General features: G+C 39.2%; 1 protein-coding gene across 2 annotated transcripts; it reads right to left on the bottom strand.

Annotated features, from left to right (window-relative positions):
• Window positions 425–4,971, bottom strand: LOC109825562 (ankyrin repeat and SAM domain-containing protein 6-like). 2 transcript variants are annotated; one of them, XM_020392418.1, is made up of 7 exons: window positions 4,770–4,971; window positions 3,570–3,575; window positions 2,550–2,617; window positions 2,140–2,429; window positions 1,722–1,796; window positions 1,568–1,630; window positions 425–845 (listed from the first exon to the last, which is right to left on the bottom strand). In XM_020392418.1, exons 1-7 carry the CDS (start codon window positions 4,874–4,876, stop codon window positions 801–803), a joined length of 654 nt encoding a protein of 217 aa, XP_020248007.1. In that variant the 5' UTR covers window positions 4,877–4,971; the 3' UTR covers window positions 425–800. The 2 variants fall into 2 exon arrangements, with proteins under 2 accessions (XP_020248007.1, XP_020248008.1); XM_020392419.1 differs by lacking the exon at window positions 3,570–3,575.

The raw sequence follows: 20,570 nt of genomic DNA on the forward strand, positions 1-20,570 counted from the left end.
AATCCCCCACCTAAAAAAAACCACCCCCACGTCTTTGTTTTTACCTTTTTCTTTTTCTCAATGAAAATTATCATGTACCCTTTAAATCAAGCTTCCGTCTTTTTTGGTGATTTGATGTAGTTGTTTACACACTTGGAATATATCAAACATGTAACATGGCTGGTAACTTGGATGGTTAGATAAATCAGGGGTATAACTTCGATTTCCAACGTTGTTACAATTCATAAATGAGATTTTCCATGTCATTGATTGAAGATATTGCTGCCTAGTTTCTACAACCTGCATACATCTCCAATAGTTCCTAAGACGCATGTTTTCTTTTTTCCTTGCCAGTCCGATATGCATCATATCATCGTAAAGGTTAATACGCAGTGTATGTTGTCCATGGTAAATGACTAAAAAGCATCTAAAATTAAAATTACCGCGCCCAAATAGCAGTCTAAATGACTGTCATGCATTTTCCTGAACCAAACTCTTCAGAGTAAACTAACAGTCTATCATATGCTGCAACTATGGACACCCAGCAGCCATTAGCTTGAACATCTGAAAGATCAAAATCAGAAACTCCAGAAGAGTCTCAAAACAAATTGACTGGGTTTAATTTAAAGACCTCTGCCATAGAGATTCACGAACTGCAAATTTCATAAAAATACAACGCATTTCTTCGACAAGCCCTTGGATGGGTGAATTTGTGACGAGTTAGATGCAATTGACTCTGCTGCATGTTAAACTTTCAATCGTTCGATGAAAACACTATTTTCCAGTGCACAGGTTGATATTCACGCATTTTGACCCCTGCTTCAGGTCTTGGAATCCAAAGCCAGTAGAATCTTCTTCCTTGGGCCCTGAAGCCAGCAAAATAAGTCAAAGAAAAGCACAGGAAATCTAAAACGATATGGTTTGTAAACTTTGAAGACGGTAAACAATTTAAGGGAACCTTCACAAATGATCGAATGTTTAAAAGATTATTTTGATGGATAAAACTCATGGCTGAAGGTATATTAAAGGTATTCAGGCTTCATAAAAGTTACATCACCAAAGGAAACCTCGTCTTACCACTACATAACTAAAGACCTGTCAAGAGTTTGCATCCACATCACCCTCTAACATAGTTAGCACAATGTCATAGTAAAAATAAACCTTATAGCTTAAAACACTTTATCCTCGAAATACTAGGTGGAGTAAGACGGGGCAAATATTTTACCAACAAAAGCAATGTTGTCTTGCAGCTAAAATATAAAATTTAGTAGAAGTTGCCTCTATATCATTTCCTATCTATAAAAACCTAGCCTTTTATTGTATCATTTATGAACTTTATCCTCGTGATACCAAGTATAAGATATCTCCAATGATCCGTACGATCAGAAAGGTCACCCGATAGGAAGCAAGGAATTCAATACCGCCTTCATTGATATTCAAAATAGGCTGTTTTTATTTATTTATTTATTTATTTTTAAAACCTGGATATCTCTTAAGTATTCAATTTTTTTCAACAGATCTACCAGACTGAATCACAAATACTTGCACGAAAGATTTTAACATTTGAATACAAATTTATAGAACTTACCATAGGAACTCCTAGAGCCTTGAGATCATCATCATTCATATGCGTAAGAGCCGTCATGTCAACCTTCACGTGCAAAATTAAAAAAAAACTATCAAAACCACATAAATTGTTAATGTTTGCTGGGAGAAAAGTAAAATGATGCATCATGCAGTACCTCCTCTGCTTGGAATTGTATTGAGTACTTCTCGAGACCAAGAGAACGCAGCAACCCATCCACAGTTAAATCAGGCTGCATTTACAATGAATCGATTAAGGCTATTTCAAGAATAATAAAAGAAAATGCAACCCGCTAATCATTCGAGCCGATGAATAAGCAGCGCAAAAGAATGCAATTAATAGTAAGCAGAAAGGTAAAGAAAAAAAATTGAACAATCAGCATCAAATGAAAGCATATCACAAAACTCCGGCAAATAGAACCAGAAGACTGCCATCTAATAATTAATACAGATTAACAAAACAAGTAATTACTCAACCAACATGACACTTCTTTAACATGTTGTTTAAGTACAATGAATGCAAGAACTGATGGAATAATATATGCAAAACAAAATAAAGTTGCTCGTGAGTCCTACCTTTTTCTGAGGCTTTTTACTAGAGGAAGCTGGTGCAGAGAGTTTTTTCGTATCTGTTACAGTTGTTTGAGTAGAAAGGACGCTTTTTTTAACAGGTTTACCACTCTCCGATGCTACCTTTGCTGGGGCTGCTTTAGCTTTCAGTGGATCTACAGTTGTTGGTTGTGACTTCATGGTACCAGATAACTTCTCGCGAAGATCTCGAACTCCTTCACTGCCACCTTGATAGGTTTGTTGTAAAGCTTTCTTTTGGAGCTTCAGTCGAAGATCACTTGAACCAACATTGGACTCTACATAAATATCCCAGTGACAACAAGATTTTCAGGAAATAATAACGATTATCAAGAAGTAATAACAGATAGAAAATATAACTATGACTAATACAGCTATTGCTGCGACTAAAATTATACTTGAAACTTGTGGCCCTTTGCCATCATCGTAAAGATCATGTTTCCACTTATCATCGTCTCGGCGTTGCCTGCAAAGACAACAGAAATCAGTTGCACATAGCATTTTGGTTCAATATAATCAAGGGGGACCTAGTATATTATTCTCATAAGTAGTTAATCTGTAGTAAATGGGAGAAAAGAAGCAAGAGTGACACGTCATAAATTAAATACCATGTAACCATATCATATGACAGAACCTAAACAATTAGCATATGATATACCTAAAAACTATTAGTAGCAAGAGAATAAAGTCCAAATTCTTACTTTCCTTTGCTCTTATCGCATATTTATAAGTTTGTCCACTGCACATCAAATAACAAGTAACTACTGACTGTTCTCTGTCTCTGGGAATCATTTAATCCATAGTTTACTGTACAGTAAGCTTATTGTAGATCTTCCCTAGTCAAAATAATGGCAGTTCTAGCTCTGTCAAGAAGCTATGGCAAACCTAACCAAGGTAGCACCACGAAGCAGTATGTATTATGACTGGTCAACCTTATTCTCAGATTGAGTAACAATCACCTCCAAAGGTCAAATTACCAAGATAAATAAATCCTTGTCAACTTCCCAAAGTACCTTATGTTCTGATCTTGAATGATGAAAGGTAATTATGATGGTCCTCAAACAATAGTTTATTAACTTCAGTCCTCACCACCATAATCTAGCGCCTTGTTCTCAAAAGAGAAAATGCTCACAGCTTTTCTCCCACAACAAGCACTTGGAGACGTGATATTAACTAACAATTGTGCAGCAAGATAATAAGAAAACTAATATCATACACGATTTGTGTTGTTGCTGTATAGTATTTTCAGATTCTGGTTTTTTTCTATTAAAAAAATATTACTTCATGCTAATAACTGCTGAAAGAATACATCACCAAAAAATATTTTGGACTTCACTACGAACAAAAGCATCCCTGATCTTCAATAACAGAATTTGCAATTTCTAAGGCTGCCTTTCTAGAACTCATTCACGTGCTACCTGAAACTGTCGAAATAAGAAATTAGAAGAGTCTTAATGGATTGAGCATTGAAATCTTGATATAAACCTTCTTCTAGGCATGAAGCACTTCAGAAGCGTTGGATTTCAGTACTAAGCAATCTTCTAAAAGAACTAACAATTAATAATTTCAAATCTGGAACATTTAAAAGCTCTGTGGATTCTGAACATCAGCTTTTTGTGATCAAGTGCAGAGAAAATCAGAAAGACTTCTCATGCAGAATTCTGTACTACATATTTTTAAGGCATTTCAAAATTACAGAATTTGACCACGAACCAAAAAACAAATTCAACAAGGATCTGCATCCATCAAACAACATTTACAAGCTGGGCCCTTGCTGCATTCACATGATGGTTCTAAAGAATCAGTGCGCTATAGCATATAGGTTGTAATATTTTAGGCAGTTCTATTGTCTTCAAGGAGGGGAAAATAAATGGCATGCGTACCCAAATAGCAGGTAGGATGGAGGGCTCGTCACATCAACATGGAGGTGGGATGAAAATGAAGTTCCATGGTAATTCAAGATCACATCAAAACAAGACTAGTCCAGGTTTGATATGTTTTCTGATTTGTTATGTAACTTTTCCTACCTAGGTAACATCGTAACAAGAGGATTAGCCAGGGCACAATTTGAATTCATTAGTCAAAGGATCAACTTTTTAACTTTTCACGACTTCATATAAACCTGAGATTAAGCTAGGCTGGTCTAAAAATTAAATTAGACAATCAATGATAGATGAGAATCCTCCTATCGAATGAGTTTGCACTTTGCAGCCTTGTTAGTTGTTAGGGTAACCTTTTTGTGATAACGTTAAAGTACATGGAAAATATTTTCACATGGGCAAGAAAATCTTATGATCGGAGGAGGGAAGTAAATTGATATATCAATCGACATGACTACAACTGAAAAGTTAGAAATTGATATTTTCCTTCTGGAGAATGAATTTGTCTCAGTATAACTAATGATTAATTCGTAGTGAAGAATACAAAGCATGCAAAATCCTCCAAGTAGAAGAGGATAAAGCTTGAGATTCAAACCACTACAATCAAAAGATTACTCATCCAAGCAAAATCAAAATCTAACCCATACAAGCCCTAACTCTTCCGTTCACAACCAAATTCATACGATGCTGACTCAAATTCCAACAACATAAACGAATCGAAACAAATAAAAATTGTACCTTTTAGAATTGTCGGATCGATTCCGGCCCAAATCTTGGACGAGATTGCCATCGAGGCGATCCCTGATCGATCTCTTCGCTCCGGTCGCCACGCGATCTGCGTACATCCTACGGTCCGTTGGAGGAGAGTCTAGGGTTTCCACGGAAAGGGTAAAGGAGAGAGAGATGGGAATTAAGGGGAATAGCGGGGGTATTTTCGAGATTCAAAAATATGTAATGGATCTTTGAGTTGAGGTGACCTGATATATATTGGTCGGGCGCAAACGGGTCGGGCTGACCAAACTTGGATAACGAACCCGGTTTGTTTAAGTGGAGACTAGGAAGCTAAACTACGGCTTAAACCGTCATATGTAGGCCTGTCCATCCAGACCGGCCCGGCCCGAAAATCCGGGCCCGGGCTGGGCAAAACCGGGACCCGGACCCGGACTCGGGTACCTCGGACCGGGTTCCGGGCTGGCCCGGATGATTTTTTTTTTGCCAAAAATTTTCAATTTTATTTAAATTTTAAATTATAAAAAAAATAAGAAAAATAATAAAAACAATAATTTTATTAATTACTTAAAATGACATAAATTACAAATAAAAAATAATAAAAACAAATTCTTTATTAATAACTAATAAATCATTTACAAATTACAAGTACAAATTTATTTTGGAATTAATCGCATCACAATAGATAAGTAAATCCCAACTAACTAGGTTGGCACCTACTCACCTATATCACTATCATTTGTAATTATTTCCAAAATAATTCTTTACAAATTTTAAGCTAATATATAAAAACTACAATCTATTCTTTATATCTATCTGCTAGTCCCAATTCTTCAAATTTATCTTCAATTCCAGCCATCCGATCGATGCCTTGCGTTCGCTTCTCGTACCTCCACCAATCTTGTAAGCACATCACCGCTTGTACAGTATACGGATCCAAGCATGTCCTGTGATCGTCGATCAAACGACCTGCTGTGCTGAAGGCGGATTCCGAAGCTACCGTCGAAACCTGCACTGTTAGTAAGTCACGAACCATGGTGGAAAGTATAGGATATGAAACTGATCCATATACTTTCCACCATTGCAAAATATCTAAAGCATTTCCTTGACATCTAACTAAAGAAGCAGAAAAATATTCATCTATTTCAGAAACCTCCGATGATGACGATCCAAGTCCAGATCCACCAGTTAGCTCAGCTATCATTGCATACCTATCAAAACTTACACTTTTACCTCGGGATGAGCTCGAAGAAACCGAAGCTGTAGACTGTTGTGTAGTTACACCATGTCTAGCTGCATACTCATCATATAAGGTTTGAAAATAATTTCTAATAACTAAATGATGAGTAGTAACAGTAAGGGTGGTTCCATCATCTAAGTCTATAACATGTCCATCATACAATGACTGTAACAAACTTCGAAGACCAATATCCTTCAAGCATAGATCAATAAGAACCCCCAAACCAAAAATATGAGGAATAGGCCTAGAAGTACTTATTAAATTTGCTCTCCATTTCAAAAATCATAGGTCCAAAAGTAGCATCCATACGATATTTCCCAAAATTTTTTTGAATATTTAAAATTTGTAAAGCAGCTAAAGTAATGGTTGGATAATAACAGCCAGATAATAACATTGTAGCATCATAAAAAACTTGTAACATTTCATTTAAATTACATATAACTGTCCATTCATCTTCAGTTATTCCATAAGTGCTACCAGAACTAGAACTAGAAGCATAATAGTTTATAAAATCAGTTATAATGTCTTTATATTCTATTGCTAAACTTAACATTGCATATGTGGAATTCCACCTATGATCAACATCTTTTGGAATTAGTCTAGGTTTTACATTTTTTTCTTTTACAAAATTGTTTCCATCTTTTAAGTCTTTGTTCAGAAGCACTATGCATGTAAGCAACTGTTCTAACTTTTTCTATCATGGGTTTAATTTCAGTAAATGCACTTTGAACAATTAAATTTAAAATATGACAGATGCACCTAATATGAAAAAGATCACCATGACATGGCAATGACAGAGTTGATCTGATAAAATCAACAGCTACATTGTTATTACTTGCATTATCTAGTGAAAGAGAAAATATTCATTCTGAAATTTCTAATTTCATAAGTTCTTCAATTATTAAATTTGCAACATTAGCACCAGTATGTGACTCTTCCATTGCAATAAAAGAAACAACTCTTTTAAACATTTGCCAATTTTCATCAATCCAGTGTGCTGTGATACATAAATATCCAGTTTGTGCTCTAGATGTCCAAATATCAGAAGTTAAAGAAAATTTACAGTTTAAATTTTTAAAATAAGAAATTATTTTTCCTTGTTCCTCCTGATAATATTTTAAAATATCACGTTGACAGGTTTGACGAGAAAATTTTTTAAATGCAGGATAAAAACCATCTCTAAACATATTTTCAAATTCATCATCTTCTACTAATTTAAAAGGAAGGTTTTTAAGAATGATAAACCTGATTACGTATTTCCTGGCTCTGGCAGCGTCATAGTTCCAACTACCGAGACTACCAGAAGAGGAGGATTGAGAAATCATAGATTGTCGGATATCACCTTGAGGAGGCTGGCCTTTGTTGTGTTTATCTAAATGGCGTTTGAGGTGGTTGGTGCCGCTCTTATGATGAGCTTGAAAAATCTTGCCGCACAAAGCACACTTAGCCTTCTGGGTGAGGATCCTACCGTGTTCATCCTTGGTGACGTCGATCTTCTCGTAAAAATGCCACACATCGGATCTTGGCCTTTTAGGAGCTCTTGGTGCAGATTCGTCGCCACCGGATTCGGGATTAACTTCGGTAAGAGTAAACCCAGTAGGAGGACTCATTTCAGGGTCGGGAGATAGGTTTTACTCTTCATAATCAGATCCGGAAGCTATTTGATGAAATGATTAGAAAGTATAAATAAGAGAGTATAAGAGTATAAGAGAGGGTATAAGAGTATAAGAGAGAAGAAATGAGTTTTTGGTGTGAAGAAAACAAATGAAAACCCCCCCTCTATTTATAGAACCAGCCCCCTAGGCAAATGATCAAAATAACCTCACAAAATAGCCGTTTTTTGACCGTTTTTGGGGGCAAAATGGTCAAACCGCCGTTTTTGGCCGTTGTGGCCGGCCCGGCCCGGCCCGGCCCAGGCGTTTTCGGGCCGGGCTCCGGGCCCGGGCTGCCCGGCCCGGATGTTGCCCCGGCGCCGTACTGTTCCGGGCCGGGCCGGGCGCCGCTGAGGCAACCCGGGCCCGGAACCCGGCCTGGCCCGGATTTCCGGGCCGAGGCCGGGCCATGGCCCGGCTGGGCCCGGGCCGGCGGGTATTTTGGACAGCCCTAGTCATATGTGATATGTTGGCCCAAAATGAATATCAAGGAGAGAGATGAAAGTGCCCTCCTCATTTACCGAAAAGGGGAAAAAATCAAAAAAAATGTTATGTATTGGTTTTTCAATGTTGTTACCAATTTATTAAAAAAAATTGCAATGTTAGCTTTTTTTTCTGATGTATATAAACTAGATGATTATGAATGTGGATAGTTTTTGTGATACTAGAGTCGCTATTTGGGGCTGTTTGTTTTTATGCATTTAGCCATCTTGCATTTAACAACTGAGGTCCACAAGTTAAAAATCAAGGGTCTTTAGCAAATATATTCTTTGTTTGATATTTTTAACCCTACGGATTTGGAATTGCCATGTAAATAGATGCATCAAATATAATTCTTTAAAATTATACTGATATTAGGATTTGTGATTTTAATTACATATTTTCAACAGAACTCATCTGCAAGCAAGCAAAATTTGGGTTGGTTTTTATCTCTTCTGTAAAGTCACTTTAATATTCAATGCAAACAAACAAAATTTTGACTTTAGATTTTCCAAAATTCCTGACGTGTATCAATATGCAATCTAGGAACCAAATAGCCCCTTCGTGGGTAGATAAAAAGATTAGGGTTTGGATTAGATTCGGATCAGTAATCAAATATCGTTAACTATGATGGAAACTTTTGAAGGTTAAAATATAATATATGAATATGTCCTTTTATTATAGTATTTAAAGTTAAATAATATTGATTTGTATATCTAATTATTTACTAGATATACACATTTGAATGTGGATAAACGTGTTTGGATAGTTTATTCCTAACAATTTTCTTGTTAGGCAAATCCTAACCATATTTATTTCCATATTTTATTTTAGAAAAATGGAAACACATGTAATATGGCGATTTTTCTGATATAGAGATGTAATTTCTAATAGAGATTTTTTATAGAGATTTTTTTAATAAGGAAAAAGGAATGTTTCTGATATGGAAAATGTAATTTCTGATATAGTTTTTCTAAATATAAATTGCAGATTATCATGGATTAAGGAAAAAGATGATGGAGATGCGGGGTTTCGATCTTCATATCTCTTGCATGGTAAGTGAGCGCTCTACCTAAGGGTGTGTGTGGGCCAGGTCAGTTCAGGCCCATGACCCGACCTACCTGGTTCAAGGCTGGGCGGGTTTGCCCCGGGCCCCTCCGGATCAAAATGGGTCATGCCTACTTCTCTGATCTCAGATCTAGAATTGGACCCGACCTGGCTCACGACTTGTCTGGGAGCGGGCCTAGTTGGGCCTGGCTCATGGATCGTGGGTTGGCTCGTAGATTTTTTCAGCTTTTCCCTAATTTTTTTATTTCTAATTTCTAAACTATATTAACTTTGTATTTGTATCTATTAAATAATGTTTTAAAATTTTCTCTATTTCACTCTTTATTTAAAATGATAGATACACACACAAGGATAAGCATCACATAGAAAAACATCACAAATAATTACGTGCTTCGGACTTAGAAGGAAGACCTATGTCCATAGGAAGTTAATAAGTTTTCTTTAGTTTAAATTTAAATTACAAATACAAGAGGGAAAAAGGAAAAAATATGTTAACCATTAATGTTCAAGGAGGTGAATTCCTTCAAGTTATATTCATCAAATTCTTCAAGGAAATGTCTTGTTTGTTGTTCTTGTGAATGTTCTTATGTATCGAGCGGGGTCAATTGTGGATCGCGCTAGGCCAGGCCGGATCAATAGTGGGCCGGATCAACAGTGAGACAGACCTATTTCTCTGGTCCCGGGTCTGGAGTTGGATCCGGCCCGTGACCTGGGCATATCACGAGTTGGGTTGCCACCCATAGCAGGCTAGGCCGGGTCAGTCCGCGGGTGGCCACGGCCCACACCCAACCCTATCTTTACCATCTGAGCTAAAATCTCATACGTGATATGTGTGAACGCACGTGAAGAGCCAAAAAAATGCGTGAAAAGAAAAATGTGTTGGGTCCACATCCGGACTCAACTCGTGAAGAGCCAAAGGATGCGTGGTTGGACAGCGTCTTGTGATGATTTTTGGAGGCTTCAGCGGGCTAAGTTGGCCCACCCGCAAAAGCAAATTCGTGCTTATAAAGCCACGTTCTCCCTAGGGTTTTGTGTCAAGGCAGAGGAGAGAAAAAGAATTGCGACGTGCAAAGAGAGTTCGCTGCAGAGTTAATTTTTGGCTTGGGTGGCGTGTAGGCGGCGCAAGAGCAAGGCTTTGTGCAATTACGAAAAGTGGGAAAGGCGGCTGATTCTCTTCTTTTGGCAGCGTGCAGGCAGAGGGAAAAAGATGTGGTCCTTTTAAAGATGTTTAACATCCCCTTTTGTGTTTGGTTTGAAAGATTGTGTGAGGGTTTAGATTGTGTGATTGTAAACCCTATTTGCATTCTCCCTCTCTAATAGTAGATCTCCCCCTCCTTGCCCCGTGGACATAGGCAATTTGCCAAACCACGTAAAATAGTTTGTCTTGCTGTGATTTGTAATAGCTTGTAGGTTCCCTCAACAAGTCAGTATTAGAACTGATGAGAGGTAGAGCTGATATCTCACTTTGTTGAGATACTTTGCTTTCAGTTCTTATTTCCATTGTGGAACGAGAATTTCGTTGTGATCTAATCTCTAGTTGTGCACCTTGTGCACTGGAGGTACTGCCGAAATTTTTGCTGCGCATAACAAGTAGTATCAGAGCTACAGGTTAGGCTTGGAGCTTGTTTGAAGGATTCCCTGAAGAATTCCTATTTGAAGAGTTAGATCGACAACATGGGTGAAACAAGCACATCGGGATTGTCTCTTTCGAAGGCGATACAGAGTCTGAGCATCAATAATACAAAGATTGATGTTCCAAAGTTCGACGGCAAGATAAATTTTGGATTATGGAGGTGTCAGGTGATAGATATCTTGGATGCACAGAATTTGGAGGAGACTCTTGAGTTACAAGAAAAACCCAAAGACATGGAGGACAAGGTTTGGAAGAAGATGAACAATAGGGCTTGTGGAGTTATTCGGTCATGCTTGACGCCGAATCTTATTTATGACGTAATGAACGAGACGTCGACGAAGAGAATATGGGAAACACTCAATGAGAAGTATCTTACAAAGAGCATTGAGAATCGGCTTCACTTGAAGAAGAGGTTTTACCAATTCAAGATGAAGATGGGAGTTTCCATCAGGGAGCATGTCAACAATTTCACGAAGCTACTTTCAGAATGACCAATATGGATATCATGGTTGAGGATGAAGATAAGGCGATGTTACTTTTATGTTCGTTACCCGAGGATGATTACGGTACATTCGTTCTTACTATGATCAATGGAAGAACTACTGTTAGCTATAAGGACGTGACCTCAGCTTTGGTGAATTATGAGTTGAGGAAGAGTGATGGTTAACCCTTCGAGAAGGCATCAGGAGATGCATTAGTAGTTCGAGGTCGTGATCCAAACTGCCGCCAGTTCAATCGCTCAAAATTGAAGAATAGAGGTGGCCATAAGAGTAATGTTAGAAATCAATATCGCTTTTGTAAAGAAGATGAACATTGGAAGATCGACTGCCTAAAGTTGAAGGATAAAGCCGGGAAGAATAAAAGAAAAGTTGTACAAGCTTCAAAAGTAAATATTACAAAAGTTATTGATGAACATTCAGAATGAGATTCTTTGGGCTATTCGTGTCCTGCACTACCATCGGTTTGCTATGCCGATTCCACGGAGTGGATGTTGGATTCAGGAGCTACATATCACATATGCCCTAGGAGGGATTGGTTCTCTAGCTTTGAGGAGCTAGAAAGAGGGGATGTCGTGCTTATGGGAAATGACCACATATGCCTAATTGGTGGTATTGGTTTAGTCCGGATTAGGATGTATGATGGAGTGGTGAGGGAATTGAAAGAAGGAGGTTCGTGTCACAGTTGACGAAGAACATCATTTTTGTTGGTACTTTGGAGGCAGCAGGTTATCGGATGACCTTAGAGGATGCTACAGCAAAGGTCACGAATGGTTCTATGGTGATGATGCGAAGAGTCAGGAAAAATTTTCTATACTACTTGAAGGGTAAGATAGTTATAGGGGTCTGGCAGCTTCTATCACTACAGAGGAGGACACTACCATATTATGGCACATGAGATTAGGACACACAAGAGATAAGTTCCTGCAGTCATTGGCGAAACATGGGCTATTAAAAGGTGCTAAGACCTGCAAGATGGAGCTATGTGAGCATTGTGTACTTGGAAAAAAGACTAGAGTGAAGTTTGGTACCTCTATTCACAACACCCAAGGTACATTGGATTACATTCACACAGATGTTTGGGGTTCGTCCAAGAACACATCACTTGGTGGGGCCAACTATTTTGTTACTTTCATTGATGAATATTCCAGGAGGAATTTGGTATACCCTATGAAGCATAAACATGAGGTCCTGGATATTTTTGTGGAGTGAAAAAAAAATAAAGCTGCAGACAGGTAGAAAGGTGAAGACTCTACGTTCAGATAATGGTGGAGAGTATAAGAGTGATCCGTTTCTGTAGTTTTGTTGGGATCACGATATTAGGCGACACTTCATAGTTCGAGAGACACCGCAACAGAATGGGGTGGCTGAGAGATTGAACCGTACCTTACTAAAGAATGTGTGATGTATGATGACACAGAGTGGATTGCCTAGATCCTTTTTGGGCTGATGCATTGGTTTATACGAGCTATCTCGTGAATAGGTTGTCGTGCACTGCAATATAGGGGAAGACTCCGTTGGAACGTTGGTCTTGTTCGGTAGCTAGTGACTATGAGTCGCTTCGGATATTTGGGTGTCCTGCTTATTACCATGTCAGTGATGGTAAATTGAATCCGAGGGTGAGAAAAGCAGTCTTTGTGGGATTTAGAGATAGAGTTAAAGGCTTTAAGTTATGGGATCCATAGGACAAGAAGATAGTTATTAGCAGGGATGTCACATTTAACGAGACGTACATGATGAAGCCTCAAGTTCCTCAACAGCTGGAGGAAGACTAGATTCGGAAGATATCGCAGCAGGTGGAGGATGATGTGACTCCACTCACTCCAGAGAGCATTATATCCATCGAGGCTCCTACAGAGGTGACACTAGGAGGAGATGAGATGACAGTCGAGCAGATAGAGGATACAGTAGATTGTGAGACTCAGGAGCAGGGTCATGTTCAGGAGTCTATTATAGCGAATAGACCTAGAATGGTGATTCGTCGGCCAGCTCGGTATAATGATGTCATGGTCGCTTATGCATTATCAGTAAAGATCGTTGATGATATGGTTCCATCCATATTCAGGGAGGTAGAGTCTAGCCCCTATTCGATCAGGTGGAGGGAAGCTATGGAGGAGGAGATGCGATCTCTTCATAAGAACGACACTTGGGAACTTGCAAAGCTACCTAAGGGTAAGAAAGCTATTGGTTGCAAGTGAGTATATGCGAAGAAGGAGGGATCTTCTTTTAGGGACATTCGGTTCAAATCCAGATTGGTTGCCAAGGGATATGCACAGCTTGAGGGCATTAATTACAACAAGGTATTTTCACCCGTTGTGAAGCATTCGTCGATTCAGATTTTATTAGCGTTGGTGGCACAATTGGATTTGGATTTGGTCCAGTTGGATGTTAAGACAGTCTTTCTACATAGAGATTTAGAAGAGGAGATCTACATAACACAACCTATGGGGTTCAAAGTTGCAGGAAAGGAATAATTGATGTGCAAGCTGAAGAAGTCTCTTTACGGATTGAAGCAATCGTCGCGACAATGGTACAAGAGATTCGACGGCTTTATGATTGGCCGAGGGTACACGAGGAGCCCATATGACCCATGTGTTTACATGCACAAGCTATAGGGTGGTGAGTACATCTGTTTGTTACTATATGTTAATGATATGCTTATTACCTCCAGGAATTCTTCGGCTATTCGAAAGTTAAAAAATGAGCTGTTATCCGAGTTTGAGATGAAGGATATTGGAGAGGCGAAGAAGATATTGGGTATGAAGATCGAGAGAGACAGGATGAAGAGGAGATTGAAGCTTACACAGAGGAGTTATTTACAGAAGATGTTGAAGAAATTCAGCTTTGATGGCAATTCAAAAGCAGTTAGCACTCTATTGGCTCCCCACTTCAAGCTTTCAGCTAGTATGTCGCCTGTTTCAGTTGAGGACAGAGATTACATGTTGAAGGTCCCATATGCTAATACAGTAGATAGCTTGATGTATGCAATGGTGTGTACAAGATCAGATTTGTCACAGGCCGTGAGCATGGTATCGAGGTACATGCACAACCCCGGAAAGGATCATTGGGAGGCCGTGAAGTGGATACTACAGTATATCAAAGGTACCGTGGATGTTGGTTTGATTTTTCAGAAGAATGAGAAGATATGGCAGGATTGTATTGGCTATGTGGATTCAGATTATGCGGGGGATCTTAACAAGCGCCGGTCTACTTCTGGATATGTTTTTACATTGGTAGGAGCACCGGTATGTTGGAGATGTACATTTCAGTCTACAGTGGCTCTCTTTACTACAGAGGCAGAGTATACGACAGTGACTAAAGCTGTGAAGGAGGCTTTGTGGTTGCGTGGATTGTTGAAGGACTTGGGGAGGTACATTATGATAGCATGTCAGCTATTTATTTGGCGAAGAACCAGGTTTATCATGCGCGCACGAAGCACATCAATGTCAGATTCCACTTTGTTCGTGACGTTTTGGATAATGGAGACGTCATATTGGAGAAGGTCCACACGAAGGACAACCCTGCAGATATGTTGACCACAGTTGTTTCAGGTGTCAAGTTTGGTCATTGTTTGAAGCTTTTGAACATTCTTTGATGTTGAGGCATTTGGAGGCCATTTGGGTGAACTACGTGAGGCTTGATTCATTGGGTAAGAGGATACGTAGGCAGTCTTTATGATGCAACCAGTTTGGATTAGTTGATTTTGATGGAGGTGAGATTGTTGGGACTCTCGTTCGGGTTCTCGACTTGTTGTGGATTAAGTCTGTTGTCGTGAATTAACTTCACGGCGTACGGGACACAATAGGTGGGACATTTGGATGCTTTGGTGTCGGCTCAATTTTGAGAAAACTTCGCTGAGGTGAAGAATTGTGAACGCACGTGAAGAGCCAAAAAAATGCGTGAAAAGAAAAACGTGTGGGGGGCACATCTGGACTCAACTCGTGAAGAGCCAAAGGACGCGTGGTTGGACAGCGTCCCGTGATGATTTTTGGAGTCTTCAGCGGGCTAAGCTGGCCCACCCGAAAAAGCAAATTCGTGCTTATAAAGCTACGTTCTCCCTAGGGTTTTGTGTCAAGGAAGAGGAGAGAAAAAGAATTGCGGCGTGCAAAGAGAGTTCACTGCAGAGTTAATTTTTGGCTTGGGCGGCGTGCAGGTGGCGCAAGAGCAAGGCTTTGTGCAAGTACGAAAAGTGGGAAAGGCGGTTGATTCTCTTCTTTTGGCAGCGTGCACGCAGAGGGAAAAAGCCGCGGCCCTTTTAAGGATTTTTAGCATCCCCTTTTGTGAGAGGTTTGAGAGATTGTGTGAGGGTTTAGATTGTGTGATTGTAAACCCTATTTGCATTCTCCCTCTCTAATAGTAGATCTCCCCCCTCCTTACCCCGTGGACGTAGGCAATTTGCTGAACCACGTAAAATAGTTTATCTTGCTGTGATTTGTAATAGTTTGTAGGTTCCCTCGACAAATCAGTCCTAGAACTGATGAGAGGAAGAGCTGATATCTCACTTTGTTGAGATATTTTACTTTCGGTTCTTATTTCCTTTGTGAAACGAGAATTTCGTTGTGATCTAATCTCTTGTTGTGCACCTTACGCACCAGAGATGCTGCCGAAATTTCCGTTGCGCACAACAATATGCACTCGCTGTATAACTATTCATCTAATTTCTAAGTGAAGAAGTTTTCAAGTGCATCATACATTTTCATGCAGCCAAGGACGAAAGTCAGTTGCAAGAGAGATTCCAGACTTCCAATACTGAACTATGGTGATAACTTTTGCATTAGATTTTGAGTTTAGTCTATGTCTATGGATAGGGCTGTCCAAAATACCCGCCGGCCCAAGGCTTTGTGCAAGTACGAAAAGTGGGAAAGGCGGTTGATTCTCTTCTTTTGGCAGCGTGCACGCAGAGGGAAAAAGCCGCGGCCCTTTTAAGGATTTTTAGCATCCCCTTTTGTGAGAGGTTTGAGAGATTGTGTGAGGGTTTAGATTGTGTGATTGTAAACCCTATTTGCATTCTCCCTCTCTAATAGTAGATCTCCCCCCTCCTTACCCCGTGGACGTAGGCAATTTGCTGAACCACGTAAAATAGTTTATCTTGCTGTGATTTGTAATAGTTTGTAGGTTCCCTCGACAAATCAGTCCTAGAACTGATGAGAGGAAGAGCTGATATCTCACTTTGTTGAGATATTTTACTTTCGGTTCTTATTTCCTTTGTGAAACGAGAATTTCGTTGTGATCTAATCTCTTGTTGTGCACCTTACGCACCAGAGATGCTGCCGAAATTTCCGTTGCGCACAACAATATGCACTCGCTGTATAACTATTCATCTAATTTCTAAGTGAAGAAGTTTTCAAGTGCATCATACATTTTCATGCAGCCAAGGACGAAAGTCAGTTGCAAGAGAGATTCCAGACTTCCAATACTGAACTATGGTGATAACTTTTGCATTAGATTTTGAGTTTAGTCTATGTCTATGGATAGGGCTGTCCAAAATACCCGCCGGCCCGGGCCCGGCCCGGAGCCCGGCCCGGGCCCGGCCCGGCCCGGTAACAACGGTCAGATTGGCCCTTTGACCGTTTTGCCCTCAAAAACGGTCAAAAAACGGCTATTTTGTGAGGTTATTTTGGTCATTTACCTAGGGGGCTGGTTCTATAAATAGAGGGGGGTTTTCATTTGTTTTCTTCACACCAAAAACTCATCTCTTCTCTCTTATACTCTTATACTCTCTCTTATACTCTTATACTCTCTTATTTATACTTTCTAATCCAATCCCCAAATGGCTTCCGGATCTGATTATGAAGAGCAAAACATATCTCCCGATCCTGAATTGAGTCCTCCTACTATGAGTCCTCCTACTATCAGTCCTCCTACCGAAGTTAATCCCGAATCCGGTGGCGACGAATCTGCACCAAGAGCTCCTAAACGGCCAAGATCCGATGTGTGGAATTTTTACGAGAAGATCGACGTCACCAAGGATGAACACGGTAGGATCCTCACCCAGAAGGCTAAGTGTGCTTTGTGCGGCAAGATTTTTCAAGCTCATCATAAGAGCGGCACCAACCACCTCAAACGCCATTTAGATAAACACAACAAAGGCCAGACTCCTCAAGGTGATATCCGACAATCTATGATTTCTCAATCCTCCTCTTCTGGTAGTCTCGGTAGTTGGAACTATGACGCTGCCAGAGCCAGGAAATGCGTAATCAGGTTTATCATTCTTAAAAACCTTCCTTTTAAATTAGTAGAAGATGATGAATTTGAAGATATGTTTAGAGATGGTTTTTATCCTGCATTTAAAAAAATTTCTCGTCAAACCTGTCAACGTGATATTTTAAAATATTATCAGCAAGAACAAGAAAAAATAATTTCTTATTTTAAAAATTTAAACTGTAAATTTTCTTTAACTTCTGATATTTGGACATCTAGAGCACAAACTGGATATTTATGTATCACAGCACACTGGATTGATGAAAATTGGCAAATGTTTAAAAGAGTTGTTTCTTTTATTGCAATAGAAGAGTCACATACTGGTGCTAATGTTGCAAATTTAATAATTGAAGAACTTATGAAATTAGAAATTTCACAAAGAATATTTTCTCTTTCACTAGATAATGCAAGTAATAACAATGTAGCTGTTGATTTTATCAGATCATCTTTATCATTGCCATGTCATGGTGATCTTTTTCATATTAGGTGCATCTGTCATATTTTAAATTTAATTGTTCAAAGTGCATTTACTGAAATTAAACCCATGATAGAAAAGGTTAGAACAGTTGCTTACATGCATAGTGCTTCTGAACAAAGACTTAAAAGATGGAAACAATTTTGTAAAAGAAAAAATGTAAAGCCTAGACTAATTCCAAAAGATGTTGACCATAGGTGGAATTCCACATATGCAATGTTAAGTGTAGCAATAGAATATAAAGACATTATAACTGATTTTATAAACTATTATGCTTCTAGTTCTAGTTCTGGTAGCACTTATGGAATAACTGAAGATGAATGGACAGTTATATGTAATTTAAATAAAATGTTATAAGTTTTTTATGATGCTACAATGTTATTATCTGGCTGTTATTATCCAACCATTACTTTAGCTGCTTTACAAATTTTAAATATTCAAAATTTTTTTGATAAATATCGTTTGGATGCTACTTTTGGACCTATGGTTTTTGAAATGGAGAGCAAATTTAATAAGTTACTTTAGGCCTATTCCTCATATTTTGGTTTGGGGATTCTTATTGATCCATGCTTGAAGGATATTGGCCTTCGAAGTTTGTTACAGTCATTGTATGGTGGACAGGTTATAGACTTAGATGATGGAACCACCCTGAATGCTACTACTCATCATTTACTTATTAGAAATTATTTTCAAACCTTATATGATGAGTATGCAGCTAGACATGGTGTAGCTGCACAACAGTCTGCAGCTTCGGTTTCTTCGAGCTCATCCCGAGCCCGAGGTAAAAGTGTAAGTTTTGATAGGTATGCAATGGTAGCTGAGCTAACTGGTGGATCTGGACTTGGATCGTCATCATTGGAGGTTTCTGAAATAGATGAATATTTTTCTGCTTCTTTAGTTAGATGTCAAGGAAATGCTTTAGATATTTTGCAATGGTGGAAAGTATATGGATCAGTTTCATATCCTATACTTTCCACCATGGTTCGTGACTTACTAACAGTGCAGGTTTCGACGGTAGCTTCGGAATCCGCCTTCAACACAGCAGGTCGTTTGATCGACGATCACAGGACATGCTTGGATCCGTATACTGTACAAGCGGTGATGTGCTTACAAGATTGGTGGAGGTACGAGAAGCGAACGCAAGGCATCGATCGGATGGCTGGAATTGAAGATAAATTTGAAGAATTGGGACTAGCAGATAGATATAAAGAATAGATTGTAGTTTTTATATCTTAGCTTAAAATTTGTAAAGCATTATTTTAAAAATAATTGCAAATGATAGTGATATAGGTGAGTAGGTGCCAACCTAGTTGGGATTTACTTATCTATTGTGATGCGATTAATTCCAAAATAAATTTGTACTTGTAATTTATAAATGATTTATTAGTTATTAATAAAGAATTTATTTTTATTATTTTTTATTTATAATTTATGCCATTTTAAGTAATTAATAAAATTATTGTTTTTATTATTTTTCTAATCTTTTTTTATAATTTAAAATTTAAATAAAATTGAAAAATTTTGGAAAAAAAATAAAAAAAAATTAGCCGAGCCAGCCCAAAACCCGGCCCGGTCGAGTCCGGGTCCGGGTCCCGGTTTTGCCCGGCCCGGGCCTGGATTTTCGGGTCGGGTTGGGCCGGGCCGGCCCGGATGGACAGGCCTATCTATGGAGCTCCTACAAAGAAAGAAAGTTAATATGGAACAATATTCTTCAGTTGGCCTCATCCTTCTCTAGGTTGCGGGTGTGCATTGGCGATTTCAATGCTATTCTCTCCCCTGATGAGAAAGCTGGAGGCAAAACTCCTTCCCCATCTGATCCTTGTGATTTCAACTCCTCCATCTCCAACTCTGCTCTGATAGTTTTAGGCTATGATGGTCTGGCTTTTACTTGGTCGAACTGACGTCAAGCTCACTTAAACGTCAAAGAATGGCTTGACAGATGATTGGAGACTCGCTTTCCCTTCCGCGGCTGTCCTCCACCTCCTAGCTACGTACAGGCAGCGATCACTGCTCTACCCTGGTCTCCCTCGTCAGCAAACAAAAAACTAAAAAGAAGGCCTTCAGACTAGAAGTTCGGTGGCTCAGTCATCCAAACTTCATCAAGACTATCGCCGCCTCTTGGTCCATTCATGCATCCTTACCTCAGAAAGCTTCAAAAAGTATAAGAGATGCAAGGAATGAAGCCTCCCTTCAACTCACCAATTCATAATCTCCCCGTAGCAGCTTTGGTCGTGATTTTGTGGTTTATTTGGAAATCCAGATGCAACGCTATTTTCCCCGAGGTACAAAACCTTCTCCAATTGCCACTCTTACTCTTGTGGAGGTTTATTCCCGTTTTCATTCTCTTGGCTTGGACAACCTCTGGATCCCTTTTCAACATTTGTTCACCCTCTTCGCGGATAGCTCCACATTTGAACAAGGTGGAAATTAATGTCATGCTGCCTAAAACCTTGATTGCGCGGCTTTTAGGATAATTGCTCGGATCATCTTGACAACCACATTCTCTCTATAATACCTTTGGTCCTCCTCTACCACCGCCCCCTCCCCCGCATGCTGAAGCTCAC

The sequence above is a fragment of the Asparagus officinalis genome, chromosome 10, assembly GCF_001876935.1.
Source record: "Asparagus officinalis chromosome 10, Aspof.V1, whole genome shotgun sequence".
Lineage (NCBI taxonomy): Eukaryota > Viridiplantae > Streptophyta > Magnoliopsida > Asparagales > Asparagaceae > Asparagus > Asparagus officinalis.

Coding starts and splice junctions, on each gene's coding strand:
- LOC109825562 (XM_020392418.1), bottom strand. CDS start 4,876: ATGTACGCAGATCGCGTGGCGACCGGAGCGAAGAGATCGATCAGGGAT. Junction 2,430..2,549: donor CAAAGGGCCACAAGTTTCAA/GTATAATTTTAG, acceptor ATATTTATGTAG/AGTCCAATGTTGGTTCAAGT. Junction 1,631..1,721: donor TACAATTCCAAGCAGAGGAG/GTACTGCATGAT, acceptor TTGCACGTGAAG/GTTGACATGACGGCTCTTAC.